The 23,902-nt window shown below is 41.4% G+C and overlaps 1 protein-coding gene across 1 annotated transcript in view; it reads right to left on the bottom strand.

Annotated features, from left to right (window-relative positions):
• Positions 1-551: 551 nt before the first annotated feature.
• FAT3 (FAT atypical cadherin 3) overlaps positions 552-23,902 on the bottom strand; it is a 361,667-nt gene continuing 338,316 nt past the window's right edge. Inside the window, 6 exon segments of the mRNA XM_042839287.1 lie at positions 552-5,104; positions 5,732-5,767; positions 8,159-8,218; positions 11,512-11,625; positions 13,609-14,264; positions 15,368-15,521. Coding sequence (XP_042695221.1) covers positions 4,485-5,104; positions 5,732-5,767; positions 8,159-8,218; positions 11,512-11,625; positions 13,609-14,264; positions 15,368-15,521 — 1,640 coding nt within the window. The 3' untranslated portion in view covers positions 552-4,484.

Genomic DNA, 23,902 nt, shown 5'->3' on the forward strand with positions numbered 1-23,902 from the left:
TTTTTCTCTGTTACTCAAAAGTTTAAACCGACTTTGATGACTCTTCAAAATGACATCAAACAAACAAACAAAGGAACAAAAATTAAAGCGACCTGATTGGCATCAAATATCTACAAAAGCCTGGTAATTTGAAACCATTATATACATTATTTTATAAACTTCTTTTTAAACACCAAAACATACATCTTTTACAAACCAGCCTGCTTGCAACAGGTAAAATTTACAAGACAATCTTTTCCGATACAGTGCTTTAAAGAGAACTGCTTTCACTCATAAACATCTTTGTCACCTCCTGAAAAGTGGCAGTATGGGCTCATTGCATTGTTAAATAACAGCCATTCAGGTATTTCTATGACAGAAGAATGCTACAGTTCCGAGGGCTCTGATCTCTTTCCATAGTACAGTTCAAATGCACTCTTAACACTGGTAAAGATTACTTATGGCCTTTGTGTAATACGACACATTTGTAGTTATTGCTTTTTATTATTACAGAATGAAATGAATTTAATTTCATTTCTTCCCCACCCGCCCATCCCTTGGATGATGCAGCTGATTTACTAACTGAATGCCCCTTCTGGTAATGGAGATGTTAAATGTCAAGTTCATGAAGCACGGATTAATGGCCATGGACAATGAGCAACACTCTCAATTGCTAAGGCTCAATTCACAGTTTGGAGTATCGATGGAAAGAGGCAAAAAGCAGTTTTACTACATGATGAATGGCGGTAAACCATCAGAGAATGAACCTGAAAATATAACTCTCTCTTTGGAAGCCTATAAAATGTCCATTATTACTCGGTTAATAGCTCCAAAAAACACCAACAGAGCACAGATGCACATTCACTACTGGCTCTAAATAGCTGTTTTTCTCCATTATTGATCACATTACCTTTTCAAATGAAACTTAGAAAAACTGGTCCAGGGCACCTTCAACCCTCCCACGTTTGCATTTATTAAGGGCACACCACAGCATTCCTTTAGTTTTTCTAACAGGAACTTGATGAGGAGTAAATCATGTTTTTAGCCACTTGTCCTGTGATATATTTCTTTTCATAATGAATGTTTAATTGAGCCAACAGCAACAATTTTTATGCCACATTCTTGAAGCTTACCACTTGCCTGGCTCTGAGCAAACAGGCTACTCTCTCTCTAATAATCAGCATTTCAGTGGCATGCATTGTTTCCCTGTGCTGCATCCAGGCTGAGTTTCTGAGGTACAGATGCATGAAAGCCAGCACTGCTTCAGACTTCGCTAGAGAAATCATTTAAGATTATGAAATCTCTCCTCATAGCTGATCCTGAAAGAAAATAGCATGTAGTGGAGCCATCTACAGGAACATAAACTGAAATACAGAGATAGGACCAAGGCCAATCAGATCAGCAGAGATGGCAAGGGAAGCTGCAACAAAAGCAGGGAGCTGGGAATGACAACAGTAGCAACATAAATTTGCTGCATATGGCATAAAAATAAGTACATATTGGATGGAACAATGTGAACACTAATTCTTGTATTAGGTTGGGAGGGTTGTTATCTTCCAGAAATTTAGGGCTTCTTCATGTAGAGCAGTAGTAAAAAGGATAATAAAATGGTTTGGATTAACAAGAGAGATGTTATTGCAAAAGTCTTACTCCCTAAGAAATATTTAACTTTGATCTCTGCATTCAGGTCTTATCACCATCAAAAAGAGCCAGAACAGAACCAGACAGGCCACAGAAGTACCAATATCCACAGAGGGGCATTTGTTTGAATATAGAACAATCAGGTTGGGAGTCCTTCATTCGAAGGGGAGGAGATACTGAGGTATAGAAAGCATGAGTGGGACAGAGAACAACGAATGGCCGATCCTTGGCACCTTCCCCACAGCACTTTAATAAGTTGGTGTTCAGTGAAATGCAATGGCAACAACATCAAAACAGAAAAAGTACTATACATTGTATTTATGCATATTTTACTAGTAAAATTCACTACCAACAAGATATTACTGAGGCAACAAGCTTGGTAAGAAACACCGATCTTTTCTGTATGGCAGTTGCTAAGCTTCTGTGGTGCTCTCCCTTGGGACACGTTTGATATGTCCCAGCACAGTTTTGATATCAGTGTCTTCGGCTTACTACAGAAGAATGATGACAAGAACACTTCATAACTAACTGGGGGCTAAAAGAGAATTAATTGCATGACAGATAAAAATGTCTCACACCAAAACTGAGTAGGAGCAAAACCTCATGTAAGCTATAAGCAGATGTTGAAAGAGTACCAAGCTCTCAAAAACATTATGTCACCTTTAAAATTACTTGGTGACAACTAAACTTCCAGCTTTGCTTTTTCACTCAGTTGTTCCTAACCTTGAAGAGATACCAATCTAATTCTTGCATTTGCTTTTCTGCAACACTGACTTGATGAGCAATGCACATCATCCTCTGTCTGCGCTTTGAGGCTTGCCAAACCACTTCATAGCTCATTGGCAAATCACAGAATCCCTCAGTTCTTGTGATACAAATTTCCATTATTTTTTCTTGAAAATGAGAGGGAAAGGGAGGTGAAATGTACTGTGAGCACATTCAGAATATAACACTGCTACAGAAACATGTTCACTTTGAGAAGACCAAGTGACATTCATAAATTCAATGGACACGAACTATTGGCAGACAAGTACTTGACAATACTTGTACATGCAGTATGTGGTCCTTCCGAAAGCTCACTCAATTCACAGACCTGTATAATAAGCTGTTTTCCAATGAAGAGTCACTGCATGTCATACCTGCTTCTAAGAATTTTAGAAATTCCGTTTTATTAAAAGTGTTACAAGCTGTAATTACTTCAATTATATTCTATTAACGATTTCTTTTTGCTGGGGGTGATTTGTGAATAAAAAAACCCACAGCTTAATTCTGTGTGAAACCCCGCTCAGTCAAGAACACATCCGAGAACACAACTGCTGAAACTATTCCATTAACGTGTTTGAACAAGAGGCAGGATATGGAAAGTGGCATAAGAAATCTGTTAATGAATCTATTCATTAATAACAAGGACACGCATTCAACAGCTTTTCAAAATGACTGAGCGATGCCATGGCAGGAATGGATGAACGCCCAGCAGTAATGCAGACTACAGACTCACATTCATTGTACAAGGCATAAAGATGATGTAAAAAGCAGCGGTTAAACATTTTCTTAGCACTGAGCAATGGGCATGTACACACTGAGTGCAAATCCACATTTCCATGTTGCACTGGGCTGTTCAGGCCAATCACTGCGAAAGGCCATTTACTCCAACCAGGGTGAGGGAAGCGTAAGATCACAGTAATGCTGCCGCTGTCTTCATTCCACAGTGACATCCTGCCGTCTGCAAACAACCTTTGGAAATTCTCAAATCCTGTGAAATCACACGGACATCCAGCAGCAAATCTACAGTCAGATTCCTTGTCACGACCCATCCGTGCAGTTCCACCAACTGATCAGTTTGCAGCAGCTGAGAGCTCTTCCCATAAATACTATGGATGGACATTTGCCAAATGATGTTAAACTAACAATCTGAGATGATAGCAATGTTTTATGTAACTTAATTGCAACTAATTTTACTGCAGTAATTCCAGCACGATGACTGCTGCTGAAGAAGAAATTGCCCAAAGAAAGAATTAAAAAAAAATACCAACATCCGTGTTACACAGATACCCTAGGTTTCCAACTGCTTTCAGATCCATGTTCACACGTCATGCAGCAGTCAAGGGAAGTTCTCACCGGTGAAGTTGTACACATACGTCTGACACCGTGTTGAAAAATGGCAACCAAAGTGGGCTGATTTAGAGTGAATATATGCTGTACATGCATTCCTGTATATGTGCATGAAGTAGAATGAAATATTATGTAACAATGGAAACCGTAGACAAATATTTATGGACAAATGACTATCTCCGATATGCCAATTTGTAAATGCTGTTTTTTAAGCCATCTGATGTGATGTACATAGCAGCCTCAGCGATCAATTGTTTTCACTCTTTCACTGACAATATTTCATGCAACATTGCCTCTTGGAATCATTCATACCAGTTCTTTAATACTGTAGTAAGAACATAACACTGTAACACTTTTAATAATACAACAACGACAAAAAAAAAAAACAACCCCAAACCCTAGGTGGAGGTGGGAGGGAGAAAAAGAATTTATTCAGCAATGAGATCATTTTCCCCTTCCTCATAAGTTTTACTCTTGTAATAAATAGAAGGTACACACTCTCCAGATTGTCTGTAACAATTTTGTAATGTGTAATACTTAACACAATTGGTCTCTTCATGTCTGCACATACAATACCATTTCTGAACAAGTTAATAATGGGTTATACTGTGTTTTTGCATTGCCCAATATATATAGATACACCTTCAGCAAAATTTCTTCTCAATATTTATACTATTAATTGGATCAAATGACAAAAAAAAGAAAAAAAGAAAAAAAAAGAGGAAGAAGAGAAAGAAGAAGGGAGCTTCCTTTTACACTTGTGTCTGATGCTGGGTCTCCACAAATGGAATGTGCACATTTTCTAGTTTGAGTTCCTCCACGCTTTCAAAGTCACTCATGGCTACTTCGGAGTCATCAAAGCCGCAGCTGGCTGAGACGTCAGAGGAGGAGGCATCTAGAGAGTTGTGCAAGGTTAAGGGCATCTTACCTGCACTAACGTTTTCTGTGTTCTGACTTGGGCCAACAGCAAAAGTACTAAACTCATTCCCAGTCTGAGCCCCTGCGGTGTCCGTCTCATGGGGGAACTGGTGAGGAGGGAGGTACTGGCTGGGGTGGAAGTGCGGCCGTCTCCGGCAGTCGGGGCTGAGAGTATTTGCCATCGAGCCCGGCTGTGAGGGCGGGAGGGTTTCGTACTGGTCTGGGTAATCCTCTGGAAGAGGAGGTGGTAACTGGTCCTGGCTCAGAAACTCCTCTTCGTGAGGGGGTGGGTAGTCGCTGTCGATGTCGTAGCCACCAAGATAGTAATCTGTCTCCAGCTCTCTGGTGCTGCCATGATGCGCCGAGCCTCCGTCTGCCGTTTCAAAATTGGGCACTTCCTCTATGTCAGATAAACGAGCACTTGGCATCCAGTCTGAGGTATCCCAGTGGTACGCTGGAAAGAGAATCACAGCAGTGAGGACAGGGCCGCTAGTGACGAGGGGGCGACCGGCATGCACTCGCTAAAGAGCAAACTCTTAATCCTAAATACACATTTAGGTCACAGCATGCGTCAGAGGCTGTCTGCATGGGTCAGCCATGCTCTGACCCAATGGATAGGACAGAAGGACTACACGGTATGGCGATGCAATTGCAAACAAGCAAAGAAACAAACCACGGCCACTCAAAGGCAGTTCACATTACAGGATGCTACTAGGTTGCATTAGAAACTATGAAGCTGAGAAATCAAAATGACAAAAATCTCTGAAACAGTGCTTTTCAAAGTTAATTGAAGAAATACATAAAGGAAGTCAGCATGCTTATGGTATCATATCTAAACTCCCCTTCCACCTCCAATGGCTTTGTTTCAAGAAAGTGTGTAGGCAAACAATCTGATCGACTGAGAGACTAAGAACTGGATCCTGAAATAACGAAGTGGCCGGCCATTCTCATGCAGCGTTTGCAACCCAACCAGAATTCAAACAAAAGAGGACACGGGAAACAGTAAAAGAAAAACAGACCAAGTCAGTGCCCTCCCACCCTAGCACAGTCCAACAGGCAGAAAGGGTCCCCAAAAAATCACCTCTGTTGTAGTTCTGTCCTTGGTCCATGACAGACACTGCCAGATACAAAGTGAAAAGTAAAAGCTGGTAACTAGGAGCTTGTTACCAGCATGGACTTACATGTGAAAATATAAAGCTCTGCATGCATATTTCTAAAGTACAGCTGGCTCAGTGTTGTTTTAATAGGATTTTAAATTGTTCTTTATTTTAACATACAAGATAAGCTTGCCCAGTCAAATGCAGACATACATAAAGAAATGATTATGTCATGTGCATCATATTCCTATTCTATCATATCTTAACTATTTACCCTCACTGAACAGATATGAAATTACATTAGAGCTGGAATTCTTAGTACAAAAAGGGCTATCCACCATCTGTATGGTTTATAATTGCAAAGTACATTTTTCTTTCACTTGTTCACTTTGAAACAGAAAAATAAGAATCTACCATTCTCAGGGCCGGTTCAAACAAATCTGGGCCCACCTGGGCTCAGATACCATGGTGATGGGCACGGTATAAGAACCTGAATAGAATAGAATACAAAGCCATTTAATGGGGCCGTCAACTACAATGCTCCGCAACCCCATACCCACCTCCCACCTGCACTGCCATGCTAGCTGGTGGGGAGGGAGGCATTCCAGTATGGAGAGGGTGCAGGGGTTGGGGAGAGAGCAGGGGAAGAGGTTCCGTGTGAGAAAAGAGCAGGGAAAAAGCTGCAGCGCTTACTAGATGGGATGGTTCTTGTTCAACCACATGTTATTTGGCTTCATGCAAGAACTGACTGGACGAGGTCTCTGGACTGCATCGCTGGAGGAGGCCTGTCCAGAAGAACTGCCTTTCATGGCACGACAGTTTTTCCTCTCTTGGGCTCAGCCACAAAAGAGGGCAGAGCAGACAATTCTCCAGGACTCCATCTATTAACACCACTCATGACCTGGTTTATCATCACATAAGCCATGTGATGATGGTGATTTATTTGTTAGCTCATTAGCCAGATAGTGGCATTCTGCCTGCTCTGCATTAGCCTGGGCTGAGTAGGGCTCCGGCTACTGCAGCTTTAGCAGCACTGTCTGAACCGGCCCTAACCACTCTCCTCCTTTCCTCTAATTTCTCATAGTGGACGCTGCTGACTTTCAGAATAATGACGTTGCCCCTGAGATGCGCCTGGTCCCTCCAAGCTGCATGACTTCAGGATCCAGAAGAACCTCACTAATACTGACCTGCAACACCTGCAGAGCTGCATGGGGAAGGAGCTCTGTTCCCTCCTGTGGCAGCCATTCTGCACCCATTATGCTGCACAGCTTGTGAGAATAATGACTCTCAGCGAAGGGACTGGGAAGTGGGCAAAGCACTTGAGTGACAGCCTTTTGAAAGCACTGCCAAGCTGGATTTTTCTGACCTGTGAAGTATGATAGGAAGCCAGTGTGTTTGCTTATGTTTTCCACTAGGAAGACGGGGCCAATTACAGCGACTGTGCTTTCTTTTCAGGGGTATTTTCCTTTTTTCTTTTTCTTCTTCTTTTCTTTTTTTTTAATGATTAGAACTAACTTTCTGAGTTAACCTTAGGTAGTTCTTTCTATGAAGTAGCAAGTAGAATGGCCATCTTACACTTCAGAAAATCAGTAAATATACTATAGACTATATTTTGGACTTCGAGGTTAGCTGGACTTGAGTCAACATTTTCCCAAAGTTAGGACATATGTTGTATAAATAAATAAAACAAATATTTATCTTTGTTATATCACATTTCCTCAGTGCTTTGTCGGAGAACCAAATTGTAATGTAAGGAAATTAGTTCACTTGTAGTGAAATGGGTCTAAGATTACACAGAGGTCAATGGCAGAGCTGTATGATGGGCCCTCGGACCCAATGCCACATTCTATTCAGTACACACATGAACCCCAAGGGAAAAGCAGTGGTGGCTAGGCTGCCTTGCTCCATGGGATGAAGGGAGCTGTGTCTGTACATCATCTATTTGATGTTATTACCTGGGAGAAACCAGCTACCTGCCCACCACCACTTTGTTGCCCTCTGTATAGTCCCAATGGAGTGTGTAATCCAGTTTAATCACAGTTTGGGATACTTTACAGATACCTTTTGGCATCTTCTGCTTCACATCCTCTGCAGATAGGATAATCTCAGTGATTTGGCTTCATTGTCAACCTCATCCTACGCTCTCTGAAGGCTATGGCAATTAAGCAAGCAAAATCATTGACTGGAACGAGAGATAATGATGGCCTTGATACCTTTTCTACCACTTCCAGTTACCCAAAGATATCTTGTAGAACACCCTTTCAGGTTTGCTGGTGAACATGCTGATTTGCAAATCCCAATCCCCACCGCAGGTTTGCTGGTTGGTTTAGATTAGTGAGGTTCTGCTGGAATGTTTCACAATGAAAATAAGAAGCATTGTTGCATAACAAGAAAGAAAAAAAATTAAATACCTTCATTTTCTATAGTGTCAACTACATTGTTGACAAGCTGTATGACAGTCACTATGGAAGCTTGCAGGGGAGGGAAAGCAGAAAATAAAGGGAGGGGAAGGACAGCTTCAGGTTAGTATTTAAAACATATGTCATGTTACCACAATAAATTCTCTCAAACAGACAGAACTGACATTGGAAAAAAAAAAAGGCTGCTGACAAATGCATGATTTATGCAGTGGATTGCAGGACACTTCATTTCAGATAATCCCATACATTTTCAGAGTGGAGATAAATTCCAAACTAACATTTCCAAAAAGGCATATGGCATGATGTGTATCACCTCATAAATTCAAACAGACTGGCCAGCTGATTCAATTAACCACAGCAGTATCTTGTCTACCTGACACTAATTTCTAATTCATTTTTGCTTAAAGGTCTCCAGAGACCATGGTATGTGCTTCAAGGAATCATCATCCTCATACCACCACACCATCTGAAAGGTGCTGGGCTTCGTCTATTTCCTAAGAGGAATGTTTTACTTATAAATTACTTACATGCTGTGCAATGCAGTATCTCTGGGACATTAAGAAGCACTGCGATAATTAGAAGGACAGAGTCAAATAGGTTTGGTTCAAATTTTGACTTTTGCTTGACAGAATATTTTCACAAATGCCTCGTGTGTCCTCTGCAGCTATTTTACAAAATATACTTTTCCCTTGAAATAATCTGTATTGACCAAACAATCTTCTAACACGGAATAAAACAGTGGCACAGTGTGTGATCTTGTAGGTGATTTTGGACAAAGTAACACCCTTGCCTTTGACTACTTGAGATAAAACCCAGTGAAAACAGAGGGAGAGCTCCCTTTAAATTCAGTTGGTACTGGCCTTTCTGCTCTCTTAATTACAAGAAAACTCTGACTGCTTTGGAGCAGGCTAAGAAGGCAACCAGAAATGTTGGGCAGGAAATAACATTTTTGTTTCACACAGTCAATAGACTTACAGGTCACAAAAAAGCACGTTAACAGTGATAGCACTTTTCACTCTACATTTAACATTCAGAGGCCACTTGAATTTTGGGCACAGGATCAAGAATCTCATCCAATTTCCTCAGTCCTTGTGAAAGCTTGGCAAAAATTCTTGATGAGCCAAAGGAACCATATTCTGTCTTTGACTATGTTTATGGCATCAGTGGCACTGGTAATTGTATAAACAAAGGAGGCTCGTATTGGCTAATGCATAACAAACATCATGGAAAACTAAATGGCACCATGTAAGTAGTTTCTGTGTGGGTAGAAAAAGAGGTTGAGGGTGGCTGAAAAATGCAAGAGAAGCCTCATCAGAGCTAAGGGAACCCCTGTCTTGGCAGTAGGTCCATAGTATGCAGCCCCATACCATTCCTGGCTTCTTTACATGCTGCTGGTGTGAGCGAGACATGACAGGGAAGGTCTGTAGACAAAAAGAACCCCACCAAGAAGGTCTGTCCATCCCTCCACTACTGAGAATGTCAGCCAGATGGGAACGGGTAATGAGAAAAGAAACAACAGAGCTGCTGCCAGAGATCTGGGAGTCTTGGGCAACACGGAGTGGAAACATGAGGTCAGAAACAGGGCAGTATAAGTTTTCATGGCAGATATGGGCTGTCTCTGGTGAGAGCTGTGAGGAGCATTTTCACAGAAGGGAGGGAAACTTCTATCCCAGGCAGTTCAGTGCATGAGAACACCCAAATCCAGCACTGCCCGGGGTAGAAAATTGGCGTTGTAAACAGCATTCCCTTGGACTACCCCGCACAATCAGCAATTCACTGGCAGTGAAGTGATAACCCAGATGTCTGCTTTTGCCACATCCCTTTGTTTTGAAATTCCTTATGATGGAAACCTGCAACTTGTCTTTGAAGTGAGTTGGCAAGTATTATATCGCTGAGAGCAAGTGACTTTTTATTCTTCTATTTCATTTTCTTTATAATCTCTAAAAGTTTGGGGCTTTTTAATCACAAGGAATACCATTAACTACTTTTTATGGCTTCAGGAAGAATATCCATTACCCCCTATGTACAAGCAGGGTGTGTGCAAACACCTATACCTGTATTTGTATTTTAGGCTCTGCTACAGCAAACCCACCCTGCTGTTGCAGGAAAACCAGAGCGTGCAGTCTTGCATTGACCTCTGCAGAATGATTCAGATGATTTAAACTACTTTCCTCATTCTCTCTGAACTAGAATTGTTATCTTTAAAGACTATATTTTAAATATAGCTTTCACAAAAAAGGAGCGGGCATATTCAGCTTCAGTGGATATTGTGCCAGTGACTGAAATGCGATGAAAAGCCTAATTATAATGTGAGGGATATAAAAAGTTACCATGTGCCACACAAGAACACATGAATAATTATTATGGTAACAATAATATCACAGAAGTATTTAACTTCTTTTTTTTGAGGGGGAGCGCAAAAAAGCCCTGAGAAGTGCGACAAAAATACTCACAGTGCTTCAGTCACAGCTGAACCAAGAGCATCTGCAAGTAACCTTCCCTTTAAGTGCATTTTCCAACATTCAGGAGTACCTAAGGGAAAGCTGCGTGACATGACTGAGAAGCTGAGCCTCTGACAGTTCATTAACTGGTGTCTGAGGAACCCAAGTGCAATTTCTTTGTGCTAATCTTTTATGCGTATCTCAATGAGGCTTCCCTGACAACCATCATCTCTCCCTGGCAGAAACATCTTGGCTTTTCTCAGCACCACTGCTCCACATGCACAGGCCTTGGAACAAGGGTTTGATCTGACTTTGTGTGCTGCTTTCTGGCTGTGTATGGCTCTGCCCATGTCACCTACTGAGATAATGATGTAGGACAACTAACACGCACAGAGCAAGGATTTAATGGTGCTCTATTGTTCGCTGAACTGTGATTGCCAGGGAGAGGCCAAGCCACCAGAGGCTGCCTCATCCGCTCATTGTTGCATGCTGAGAGCCTGCAGAGTTTTGCTGGGACTGTGAATGAGACCTGGCAAACTGTAGAGAAATTTCCTTTGATTTGACTGATGAAACATGAAAGTCATCCTCTTCCAAGAGGGAAGAAGATAGAAAATCTACAGCTTAAGTTGCTACCTATTAGTCAGCTTCTATTTTAACAACGTGAGTCTGCTGTGTCCTAACTCTAATTCAGTGTAAAGCTTGGTACTGATGTAATGGCTCCATCCATCAAGATTTCAACCATGTACTACTAATTTAAAAAGTGGCCACAAAATGAAGGTTTGAATACAGAACTTTCTGACTTTCAGCATCATTAAAGGGTTTTCTAGATGTCACCTAATTGTTTTTATAAAGAGAGTTAAATCCCTTTGTCCCCAGCATAATAAAAATAAAATAATTTCTTACCATTATCATCACCAGAGTCAGACTGGAAGGAGCTGAGGGACTGCACTTCAGAGTTGCTGCCTTTATTACTTCCTGCAAAACAGGTCACTTCTTCAGCGTCATCAACCCCTTTACCTTCATTGACAGCAAAAACAAAGCAAAATGGTACTCTATAGGTATGCATATTTGCCTACTTGTACCACAGAGCCAACAGATAGCCTTCTCTTGTTATTATCAGAATAAAAATATTTCCTCCAGATAGAGGAAATGAGCCACTGGCGATGAAGGCAGCTAATGACTTTTGAAGTGTTTGAAGCTTCTGAGCAGCTGACACCATTGCTATCAAGGAATAAACACCTGCAGTCTGTACTGCCTTTTGGACCTGGTGTAGTCTCAGTGGCAAGAAAACTGATGACTTTACAAATATGGTATAAACATCTTATACAAGAGATTACAGATACATTTATCTTTACTGTTCATTTCCCAATTTGAGAGTCACATTAGAGGCTCATACAAAGCCCAGTGAAGATTGGGCATCTTTACATCAACAGCCCTTGGATCCACCGCTGATGTAGAGTGGATTTATGCATTTCATCATGGACATTCAGTCTTGTCAATTTGTCTACAGTTTAAGCATATAACTGCAGCCTGTGGCGTAAATTCTCATGTGATCAAACACACACATTCAAACATTCTGTAAGTGATAATAAGGAAAACATATCATCCATAGCAAGAATTGAGATAGATGCCTTAGTTAATTATGAATGAACAAGCTCAGGTGCTGCAAGCAGTCAATCCACCTAAGTACAGCCCTCTATTTGCTATCTGTAGATATTTCTACCCAGCATGGGGCACCTGCGTATAGTAACAGCTGATTTAGTCCTGCTGAGAAGGACTAGGTGGAGTTAGTGCTGCAGTAATGAAGCTGCACTGCTTCCCTCTCAGCGACAGCTGAGGCCCATCCCCATGGCATGACCTCATGCTGTGCAGAAATTCATGCAGATACCAGTGTCTGTGGTAAGAACACCCAAGGAATCACACAACATGCGTGGTGGCTTACATGCTGATATTTTAAATCAGCAAGACTGTATTTAATGGTTAAAGGTCAACCACAATGCAACAGTGAAACACATCCCAAAGGAATAATAATTAATTCCTGTTTTTCACTTGAAGACCAATATGCTGCCTTAGCTGAAAACGTGCATGTTGGATGTGAGGCACTATGGAGAGTTCATCTCCCTGTTGCTCTGTTCTTATGTCTAAAACAACAGTGCTAAAAAATTTCCTGGACTGTGTATTTTTGTTAATAGATCTGCTCAAAGTTGTGTTGCTGTGGGGTTGAACACCCGGTAGAAAATGTTGCCTAAAAGAGAAAACATGACTAAGTAAAGAAAGAAGCCCTGTGCTCTGCTAAAGCAAACATTTCAGTCCGTATGGAGCATTCTCAAGGATGGACAGCACAGGGCCTTAACTCTGGCTCAGCAAACTGGTGTTTTGCTATAAGAGAATACTTGAGGCTTGCTGTATCTCCAGCAACTCGTCCAGGAATGAAAATAGACACTATATTAAGCTGTTGAGAAACCATCAGAGCAGAAACAGCATGGCTGTGAGGATGAAAAAATTTGTGATTACTCTGATACAGAATGCAGATGAGAATGCACTAAACTGAAAGGGTGATCCTCTAAGTGGGGCTTGATTTCCTGGTTCATTTCATTGACATTGGAATTAGAGAATATATTGGTGAATATCTCCCTTGCAAAATAGAATTTCTTCTTGTAGAAAGTTTTAAAATGTTAACTCCCCTGGGAGACCAAACGCCCAAACTGAGTGGAGTTTGAGAATTCTGCCTCAATCTTTTCTTCCCCAATAGAAAGATGACCGCATTGTATCACTTGTAGAACAAGTGCTCAGAGTGCTTTTCTGTGCTTTTCGAACAAGCAAATAATGCGTTCGGTCACATTTAGTGCATGTAAGGAGATGTTTTGTGTGCCTAGTGTTGATCAAAATTTAAAATGCATTAGCCTTCAAGTTAGAGCATTACATATAGCCGTGCCTGCTGCAGCCTGTGAGGAACCTATACCTATGGTGAGAAGAGAGGCAGCAGCATGCAGCACTTACTTTCCGTTCCAGCATCCCACGTGCTCTTCCTGATGGAGTCACAGTCGGAGCGGCAGGGAGATACTGCGGGCAAGTTGGGAGCCACGCTGCACACCACCACACCCCGCCTGGCTGTCAGGATCCGGGGGGACTCGGGATGAAATGTTGTCATCTCCTGGTGCTCCACGCCAAGCCCATCCACTATCTTGTCCAGGTTATTCCGCGAGTCACTCTGGAAGCATGGGGTGTAGGCCATCGGCCTCACAGGGACCTGTGGAGGCCCAACCTCCTGGTAGATGTTCCTGCTGTCCCCGCTGTTCCTGATGTTCTTGAACTGGATGCCATTGCTCTTGTTGAGCAGGGCGGCAGTGGCTGGATCCTGCACCAGCGTGATGTTATTGCGGGAATAATTCTTCCGGAACACTTTCTTGCGGAAAATTATAAACAGGACGATCAACACAAATATGACAAACAGAACCACGGCTATTCCTATCAGCTCTTCCTTGCCGACATACGAATGCCCCGCTTGTATATTGGGAACCACCACAGGGCGAAGACCGCAGTACTGCCCCACGTAGCCAGGCGTGCAGTTGCACAGAAATGAACCAAATACGTTCACGCAGGAACCACCATTTTCACATTCTTCTCTTTCGCACTCATTGATGTCTTCTTCACACCTTAAAAGGAGAAAAGGAGAACATGGAGTTTGGAGATTGCAAACAGCCCAGCTTCCAGGTAATGACTTCTCAAACTGGTACAACTACAATGAGCACCTTGCTGGTGCTTGGCCAATTATCATGTTATTCATATTATTATCATATTAATTAATGGCATTTGATTTTTTTTCCTGCAGGTATTCCATAGCTTTTTAACATAATAAAATGAAAATGTCACGAAGGAAATAAAAGTTTAAAGCATTTCATAGGTAAAGGCTCTTTGATCCTAAGATGGCTCACAGAACATGACAGAAGATCTGATCACTTTTATATCATTTTTGGACCAACATGTGGGATTCAACACAGTTATCAAGAGGATCCATGGAAAAAACAGAGCTGAAAATAAGTAATAAAAAATTCATAGGTTACTACTTTGAGAGAAAAGGGGAATACACTGAGTTTTAAAATAGATTTAAGGCTAGAGATAAAATGAATAAATATCAGAGAAGTGGGAAAAACATGATCACAGGAACCCTAAACAGAGAGAACGGGGAAGAAAAGGTGATTAAAAAAAAGCAAAACAAAACAAAAAGTGCAAACAGACAGAGGGAATGAGAAAAAAGCATAGGACAAGTTTCTATACCAAGTTTCTTATCAAGGTTTGAATTTTAAAACTGAATGCAATAAGTTAGGTTTTAAGCTAGGCCCAAATAATTGATCCATTCTCAAAAAGAAAAGATTACAGATCAGCTTCCACAGGATTCATGGAATGACTCAGGTGTCCATATCTCAGCAAGATCACATCTTAGTGAGATCCATATTTCATTTGGAGATCACATCTGAAACAGTAGCTTCAAAGCTGGATTCAGAAAACCTTATGGATTTCTCATCTTTCATTAGCTTGGACTTGGTTCCAAGTGTCGGGTTGTTTTTTGCAAGGAGATCATAGAATTGTCTACGTTGGAAAAGACCTTCGAGATCATCAAGCCCAACTGCCAACCTGACCTACGGGGTCCCATCACTAAATCATGTCCCTTAGCTGGATACAAAGCACCCAGTCAAAAAAATAAACTCCACCACTCCATTAAAATGCTTTGATTGTCCATTTAGGAAAGTTTACTTACGTTACTCCAGTCAGACCATTTTTGCAGTTGCAGATGAAAGCATTGCCAATGGGATCGCATGAGCCTCCATTCCGGCATGGATTTGGGAAGCAGGCTGTGATCTCTGATTCACAATTTCTTCCAGTAAACTGTGAGAGGCAATTGCACTGGTAGCCTGGGAGGTGAAGGACACAAAGAAATACATCAGAAGCCATCCCCTGTTATCTAGAAGCAGGGGAATCTACTTGGCTAATTTACTACAAAAAATTTATTGTACTGTAGGGGAAAAGAGATGCTTATGCTCATTCTAGTGTGGTCCACACTAACTCCAGTGCAGCATTTGCTTATCTGGAATGTGGGGTGATTGGAGCTCATGTAATACAACCAGGGACCAGTGGAATCTCTGCAGCCCCAGCTATTCCAATCACTGTGATTCCAATAAGAATAAATGCCCCCCGTGGACTTGGCTGCAGTAAATATTCCAGATCAGTGATGCATCTCCCTTTTTTTTTGAAAAGAAGGACAATAGCTTCCAATAGTGGCAGCCCACACATCAAAGATCAAATATATCAGCTGAGATCCTAATAATAACACACTTGACTACGATATTTAACTCTTTCCTAAAGTGCATCATCCAGGCATGAACCATGGGCTTCGTAACACTAGCTGAACAGGGGACTGCCACCCCTAACCAGAGCTCACTGAATGCAGTTTCTGCTATTAGGAGACCCATTCTGGAGAAGAGGAGGCTCAGGGGAGACCTCATTGCACTCTACAACTTCCTGAAGGGAGGCTGTGGTGAAGAGGGATTTGGCCTCTTCTCCCAGGCAACGAGCAGGACACGGGGCAATGGCTGCAAGTTGTTATCAGAGGAGGTTTAGGTTGGACATAAGGAAGAACTTTTTCTCTCAGAGAGTGGTCAGGCATTGGAATGGCCTCCCAGGGAGGTGGTGGAGTTGCCATCCCCGAAGTGTTCAAGAGGCGTCTGGATGACGTGCTGTGATGTGGTTTAGTACTAGTGGTGGCAATGGTGATGAGGAGATGGTTGGACTGGATGATCTTATAGGTCATTTCCAACCTTGTGATTCTATGATTCTATGATTAATTACTAGCTGCAATAAATCAGCCATCACACCACTTAAGTAGGGGACTGAAGGGGACCAAAGTACTTCCATGCTCCTTGCCAGCAAAGGACAACATGAGTCAGAAACATTTCCTGAAACCACCGGTTCACTCCCTCAAGTAGCAAATTACTATCTGTTTTATTCTCCTCGTGATTTGCCATTAATAAATCTTTTATTTAAGGTCATAAAGAAATCCAGTGAGACAGTGCATGTCTTCATATTGTGTTAGAACTAAGTGTTGAAATCTGAGTCTTTTTTCACTTGAAAAGAACAAGGAACAACCACTTACAAAATCAAAATGTCCCAACAGATGTGTAGGCAAGATTCAAGCTCCACTTATGTGGTTCACATATCAAAGCAATGTACTAAATATGGCATCTTAATCAACTACAACAAGGAATCTTCCTGCTGTTAATACAGTTGAAATCCATATATCTATACTTTTGAAATATATATATGTATATATATATACTTTTGTATATATATATACAGATATGTATGCATTTTAAAACACACTGTTCTACTAACTGAGGCAGGAAATTTCAAGCACATTTATGAGAAAAAGAATTTCACAGAGACAGTGCAGTGGTGGCATGAGGCAAAAGCAATTCTGCATTAGAACTGCCACGTCTTTTACGTTCTGGCTGGTTCATTTTGACTTGTTCAGTTACGCTAATTGAATTCTTTCATGAGAATTCATGAGAGTTCTTTGCTCTAGCAAAGAAACTTGGAAACAGACTTACTGGCTCATTCAGTCAAGATTTCAAACCCATCTAGCTGAAGATAAATAAAATAGATAATCAGATACCATGCTGTTTGGTTGTCCTACTACAAAAAGGGGGATAAAAGCACTGCTATTTTAAGGTTACAGAATTAAGAGATGATTGCACTGCAAGGGTTCCTAGAAAGCTTACTTGATCAGCACCAGCAAGACAGGATTATTTTGCTGTCTTACACACATACTCACTTAGACAATACGAATGTATAAATGGCTTTTTAGACCTGTAGAGAGCTGGGACTGAAGAATTACAAAACAGCGACTGCACCAGGCATTTTGATGCCATTCCTACAAAATATTTATTGCTACTTGGTAAAACACCTGATCTAGAAATCCTTGAGGTAGAAATCACTGCATGAATAAGAGAGGCTGTTTCATTGCTCCATTTTATGACTGAACAGTGACATCTATGGTTGAAAAATGTACAGTAATGTTTTTGTGTACTTTTATGTTCTCATTAAGTGAAATGAAAATCTTCAAACATTTTATTCAGCAACATATATGTTGCTTTATATAATAGCAGAATAGATCTGTTTTTCTAACTATCCAATAATTGGCATTTGAAAACTATATAGCTTTAAAATTATTTTAAAAACAAGCTTTCTGCACCTACGTTACTAACTGGCAATCACTGGAACACCAAAGTCTTCAAATAATTGTCTTTTCACGTCTTACATTTGTTTCAGCTGCCCTGAGTTAAGCTCTGGATTGTTGCTGTGTAATACGTTCTGTTACATCTATTCACTGTAGACAGCCTGAGAAATATTGATTTGACTAACAAAAATCCTTTTTCCACTAAATATAGAAGGAGAATGGGTTTATTCATCATTATTATTGACAGGTATTTATAATCAAGATGCACTAATTTCAATTAGCATTTTGTATCACGAGGAGCTAAAACCGAATACTCCAGATGAGTCCAAGGTCTGCTGGGTGATGTATGAACAAAACAAAAATGAGAAGTTACTTATGAAAGCCAACATTTTGGACTGAATTTGACTTAATGATGGTGGTGGAGTGACTGACCCTGTTCGTGTTCAAGAAACATTTAGACATTGTGTTGAGGGACCTGGTTTAGAGAGAACTACTGGGGATAGGTGGACGGTTGGACTAAATGATCTTGTAGATCTTTTCCAACACTGCTGACTCTATGATTCTATGATTTTGGAACACAATCAGATACTGGGCAGCTAAAATATTCAGTATAGTTTCTATAGTACAGTATTCAGTATAGTTTCTAAGTCTGGGGATCAAAGTTAATAATAAAAAAGGCAACGAAGTTAGGAATGAAAAAGGCAATAAAAGTCAGTGTTAAATTTCAGTTTTTATCTCTGACTTCTCTTCCCATTAGAAGCACTGCCACACACCTTTTTACTCTAAGCCACTGGCAAAAGACACAGAACTTTCCTGTGACACACAATCAGAGCTGCAAAACATTCACTTGGGAGAACTCCAGCTCAGCAAAGCATATGTCAAAATTCGTGGAGTAGAGCTGACACGAAGGCTCAGTTCACAGCATCTATCGACTAGGCCAGCAGATTTCCAGATCTTTCATTCCTTTCCAAACATCTCAGGAGAGGCTATAATGTCACCTGGTGCTGCACATTGTGGCCACATGGATGTAGACAACGAGCATTCCTAAAGAAACCTGTTTGTTGGGGATGAATCCTAGGTCTAACAAAGAATTTTTATTACATATTTAATTTAATATCCAGGTAAAGTATCATGCATTTCTTCCCATCTGTTTAATGCAAGAGTAATATGCAAGATTCCCATGCCCAAAGATGAGTACAGGGGGCCAAGTGCCCCTGCCCTCTCAGTAGGAAAATTCCTCTTTCAAACTATCTAGGGCTGTTCCTGTTCACAATGAAGACAATGGAAGTCTTGGAAATTCTTCAACATTTAAGATCATACAGTCATCTGCATTCCCTTCGAGAGAGATGAATATTTCATTTTGCATATTGATCCTGAAAAATGTTGATACCAGTGCAGCAAATCTTGTGCTGTCACTGCTGTAAGGCTTCAAAAGGAACCACTGGAAAAAGACAGGAAGGTATGATAAATATATCTGCAGCACTGTTGGGATAGGGCCAAGGCACCCTTGGTTTGTGTCACAACAGTCTGTGCCAACAAAAGGAAGACACTGAGGCCCTGGAGCATGTTCAGAGAAGGGCAGTGAAGCTGTGAAGGGTCTGGAGCACAAGTGTAATGGGGAGAGGCTGAGGAAACTGGGATTGTTCAGTCTGGAGAAGAGGAGGCTCCGCGGAGATCTTATCACTCTTTACAACCCCCAGACAGGAAGCTGTGGTGATGGGAGGTCAGTCTCTTCTCCCAGTTAACAGCACTGGCACAGGCTGCCTGGGGAGGTAATGGGGTCACCGTCCTTGGAGGTGTTCAATAACCTGTGGCACTGAGGGACATGGTATCTCTGGAGGTCCCTTCCAACCCCTACTATTCTGTGATTCTGTGATGGTTTAGTGGGCAACACTGGTGGCAAGTGGATGGCTGGACTAAATGATTTTAGAAGCCTTTTTCAACCTTAATGATTCTAGGATTCTAAGATTCTACGATTCTTTGAACAGCCGACTCTAAGGAACCATAAGCAATGAGCAATGACACTGCCCAGTTTGGCCATATGTATATTAACAAGCCCTAAGGAGCAATTGGCAGTGGGTTTGTGGAGAGAAATGGCACTGAGGACTCAACACCCTCAGTGCAAATGTTTCAGGGTTTTAGGATCAGGTTATCTGCACTCCTGATGTGTGCCTTCCAGCTCAACCCCACCCAAAGCAATTCTGGTTCTCTAAGGCCTCACCACTCACACTTCCATAGACATGGCTCTCTAATGCCTATACACCATCTGGGGTGATCTGATAGTTTTATTAGGTTTCTCCCACGCTCTTTCACTCAATCCTCCTAAGCAGCTGTGCCATATTCTCTGACTCCAGAGGATGTCCTCATATCTTTTTGACTAGATTTGACTTGACTCTGGCTTGTCCTCTTGACTTCTTGGTTTGTTTCTGCTCAGTCATATAAAGTGGCAAGAAGAGAAGGACTTTTTCAGCCCAGACCTTACCAAAGAGCAACATGCTCAAATTGAGGACACTGCACAGGCTTCCTGTCTGTACCTATGTTTGCTTGGCACTTAATAGCAGTGACAGTGGCAAAAGACAGGCTCTGTGCCATCAGCAGATGGAATGCTGTTATGCAGTGAACATCCCTGTTGGTAGAATTCCCAGCCTGAGCACCTGAATGCCTATCTATCCTCAGGTTTACTTGGCTTTATTGAAGAGGATGCTCCTAACTGCTGCCAATTCTTTTTTCGAACATGTGTATGCTCCTGATTCTATCCACCACATGCAAGAGGAGCTGGCTTTCATTTGCTATGTGCTAGGCTTTTGCATTTGATCTCCCCATGCAGTTTCTTTGCCTGCTGTGCCACTAGCCCTGACAAACTCGATGTCAAGGAACAGGCCTGCCCTTGGCCCTGCTCACACATCATCTCATGTTGAGTTAAGTGATGAGAAAGCTGCAGGTGGAAACCATCCATCCCAGCACTTATGTTTTGGTGTGTTTAGAGACATACCTGGCCAGCTTTAAGAGCTGTGTGTTCTTCAGCCATATGTATTCCTGCCACTTCAGATTTAACGTATCTTCAAAGAGATGATCACTGCCTTATGCTACAAGTTGGTAGGAAACTGGTGCTTTCTATAAAAGGGTTGGTGTATATTTGCTTTGAAACTGTGAATCTAAATCCAAATCTCTAAAAAGCATAGCTGTAAGTAAGATTAAAAAACAAAAAAATTCCTAAAAAAACCTTTAAAAATGAACTACTGCACATTTGGTATGCTTGCATTACAGTATGCTGGTTTGTGTGTGTTTGAAAAAAATTGACACTGAGAGTACACTTAAGACCTGGTCAGTTCACAGCTACAGCAGTAATACACCCAGTTTTTCCCTGTCACTCTTGCAAACTACCTAGTCCTCAGAAACACCTGTGTGTTAATGTAGCCAACATGCTTTAAAGCATGTATTAAAATCACCTAAGTGCCATGTTGCTTTTTTTTTTTTCTCTCTCATTGCACTTTAACTTATAAAAAAATAAAAAAAGAGAAAGGAAAAATGAGAGGGGAAAGCAATGACTTTCTGTCCTGACTCCCTGCCCTCAGTCCTTGACTTGCTAGATACTTTTGCTGAAATGTCTCATATTCAAATAAAATTGCCCACTTATATAAGCCATTTACTTCAATCAAAGCCAGATGTATATAGGACTGATCACATTAAAAGGAAGTAACTACACTTCTAATTGCAGGATTTACAAGCATGAGGTTTCTCTCCGTGGCTGAAAAGCTTGGCAAAAGACTCAGATTTGATTATAGTAAAGCTTTCTATTGCTGTGACTGCTCATGTTGTTATTCAAGCAGATAAACATACATTTATTATTGGCAGAATTGGTAACATCACTCTATCATTAAGGTTGTGTGACATTTCCCTTTTTAAGACCTCACATTCAACTGCTTACAGCTTAACCACACTTTAAACACTTGGTTGAGTTTTCTTTGGAAATTTTAGTCCAAAGAGACAAGCCATTAAAGAACATGAGGTTGTTTGTCAAGCTTCAAAATACTAACAGCTTTCTTTAAAAATAACTATTGACCCACACTTGAGGATAAGGATTGAAAATCTGCAAGAATGTGGTCTGTATTTCAGGACTGTGGTTTCCAATGTCTCCAAGAAAATTGTCCTTAAGCTGAAATCTCCTCCTGCTAGCAGTCTCCTGAGCTGTCAGGATCAATCTTGGTGAGTGCTCTTCCCCCTTTCTCAGGCTCTTTTAACCATGCATGAGATGTCCCTGTGGGCTCCCTGGGCACACTGTGCCCTGCCTCAGCTTTATAACCACTGACAGCACGGGACATCTACTGCTGACATGGGATTTGATTCAGACTTGTGGAAACACATCAGTGCAACTCATGTCATGGTAACTCTGCTGGTCCAGAACCCAAATTATGGAAGCAGAGAAGCTCTTACATGCTCTCACTGCAAGGCTGTTGTTGGCAGGGACCTCTGAGTTCATGCGTTCCAAGCCCAGCTCCAGCAGGGGCACCCATAGCAGGCTGCTCAGGGCCATGCCCAGCTGACTGCTTTGTATCTCCAAGAAGGAGACTCCACAGCCTCTCAGTGATGAGCATCTGAACTATCTGTGCATCCTCTTGCAGGCTGAGCTCACAGTTTTGTTCTCCTGTTACAATACGTTCACGCTCCTAGTGCACACAAAGCACCACTTTAACAATTCCCCATCCAGGGCCATAATGTTACCCTATTTCCATAGCTGCACAGTAAAAAGCACTCAGAGGCAGCTTTTTATTAATGGCGAACAGTAGGCATTTCCACTGAAAGGAAGATCTCACAACAGGAATGCTATTACCGAGATTGTATTTTAGATGATCAATTTATGTAAATTGTGTTTAAATTAGACACTGGCCCTTTGATTTCTGGCATGTAGCCAGCAACTTTAATGCTATAATGTGGGGTAGCCTTTGTTTGACTGTTTTCTTTTAAAGTTAGCTACAAATCTGAGCTTTCTTTTTTTCTCAATTTCCTTGTAAAGCACAGTAGGGTTTTTTATGAGAAAGGATGTTAACCGTATATGAAATCTGCTCTGTAAAATTCAAATTAAAGGACTGATTTATTAAAAGAAATCCTGCTATCATTCCAAACACTCGCTGTTTAGGAAAAGAACCATAATACTCCAGAAAGTTTAACAGGAGGAAAATATCATATCAAAGGAAGGAATCATAGGAAGAGGGGAAATTATTTCAAACTAAAAGAGGAGAGATTTACATCGGAGATGAGGAAGAAATTTTCTTTTACTATAAGGGTGTTGAGGCACTGGTATAGGCTGCCTAGAATGGTGGTGGATGCCCCATCCCTGGAGACACCCATGGTCAGCCTGGATAGGGCTCTGAGCATCTGATGGAGCTGTAGGTGGCCTTGCTCATTGCAGGGAGGTTGGACTTAGATGGTCCATAAGGATTCCTTCAAACTCAAACCATTCTATGATTCTATGATTCTGTGAAAGCATTAGGAAAGAAACCTTGAACCTTTCAAATGCCCAGGGATTGGGGATGAGATTTCTGCTGGACATTTTAAATATCTATTTTCTCCCCAAAACCTGTTATTTCCATTCTTAAGATAAAAAATAAAGATTGATTAAATTTATCCTTTTTAAAATAAAATCCGTCTGCTAACATCTATGTCACCAAGCATGTCTGGCGATTCTTAAATGCACAGTGCAATTTGTGGCTCCATAACCAGCATTTGCAGTGCTGTTGGGCTCTACGGCATTTAATTACAGGGTCTTTTTGTGCATGCAGGACAATATCAACAGAGTTGTTTTGCTTGGTGGAAACAAAGCTGCCCATGACTTCTAAGGGGCTGGGCTACAGATCTGCCAACATACAGTCAGGGCCCATTGCGCTGGAATTATGGCTTTATAACAACCTTGTATTTACATACACTGCTGAGGCAGTAAAAACAGCAAACAGATTTTGGAGCGGCAGGCAGCCGAAACATCCCCGCAGGGCACATGCCCCTCGCCGAGGCAGGAAGGCAAGGCAAGTTAAATCAGCTCCGTGACTGTGTTCCAGCAGCAAA

Source organism: Centrocercus urophasianus, unplaced genomic scaffold (genome assembly GCF_019232065.1).
Source record: "Centrocercus urophasianus isolate 14NV4802_14NV808 unplaced genomic scaffold, USGS_Curo_1.0 seq_9, whole genome shotgun sequence".
Taxonomy (NCBI): domain Eukaryota; kingdom Metazoa; phylum Chordata; class Aves; order Galliformes; family Phasianidae; genus Centrocercus; species Centrocercus urophasianus.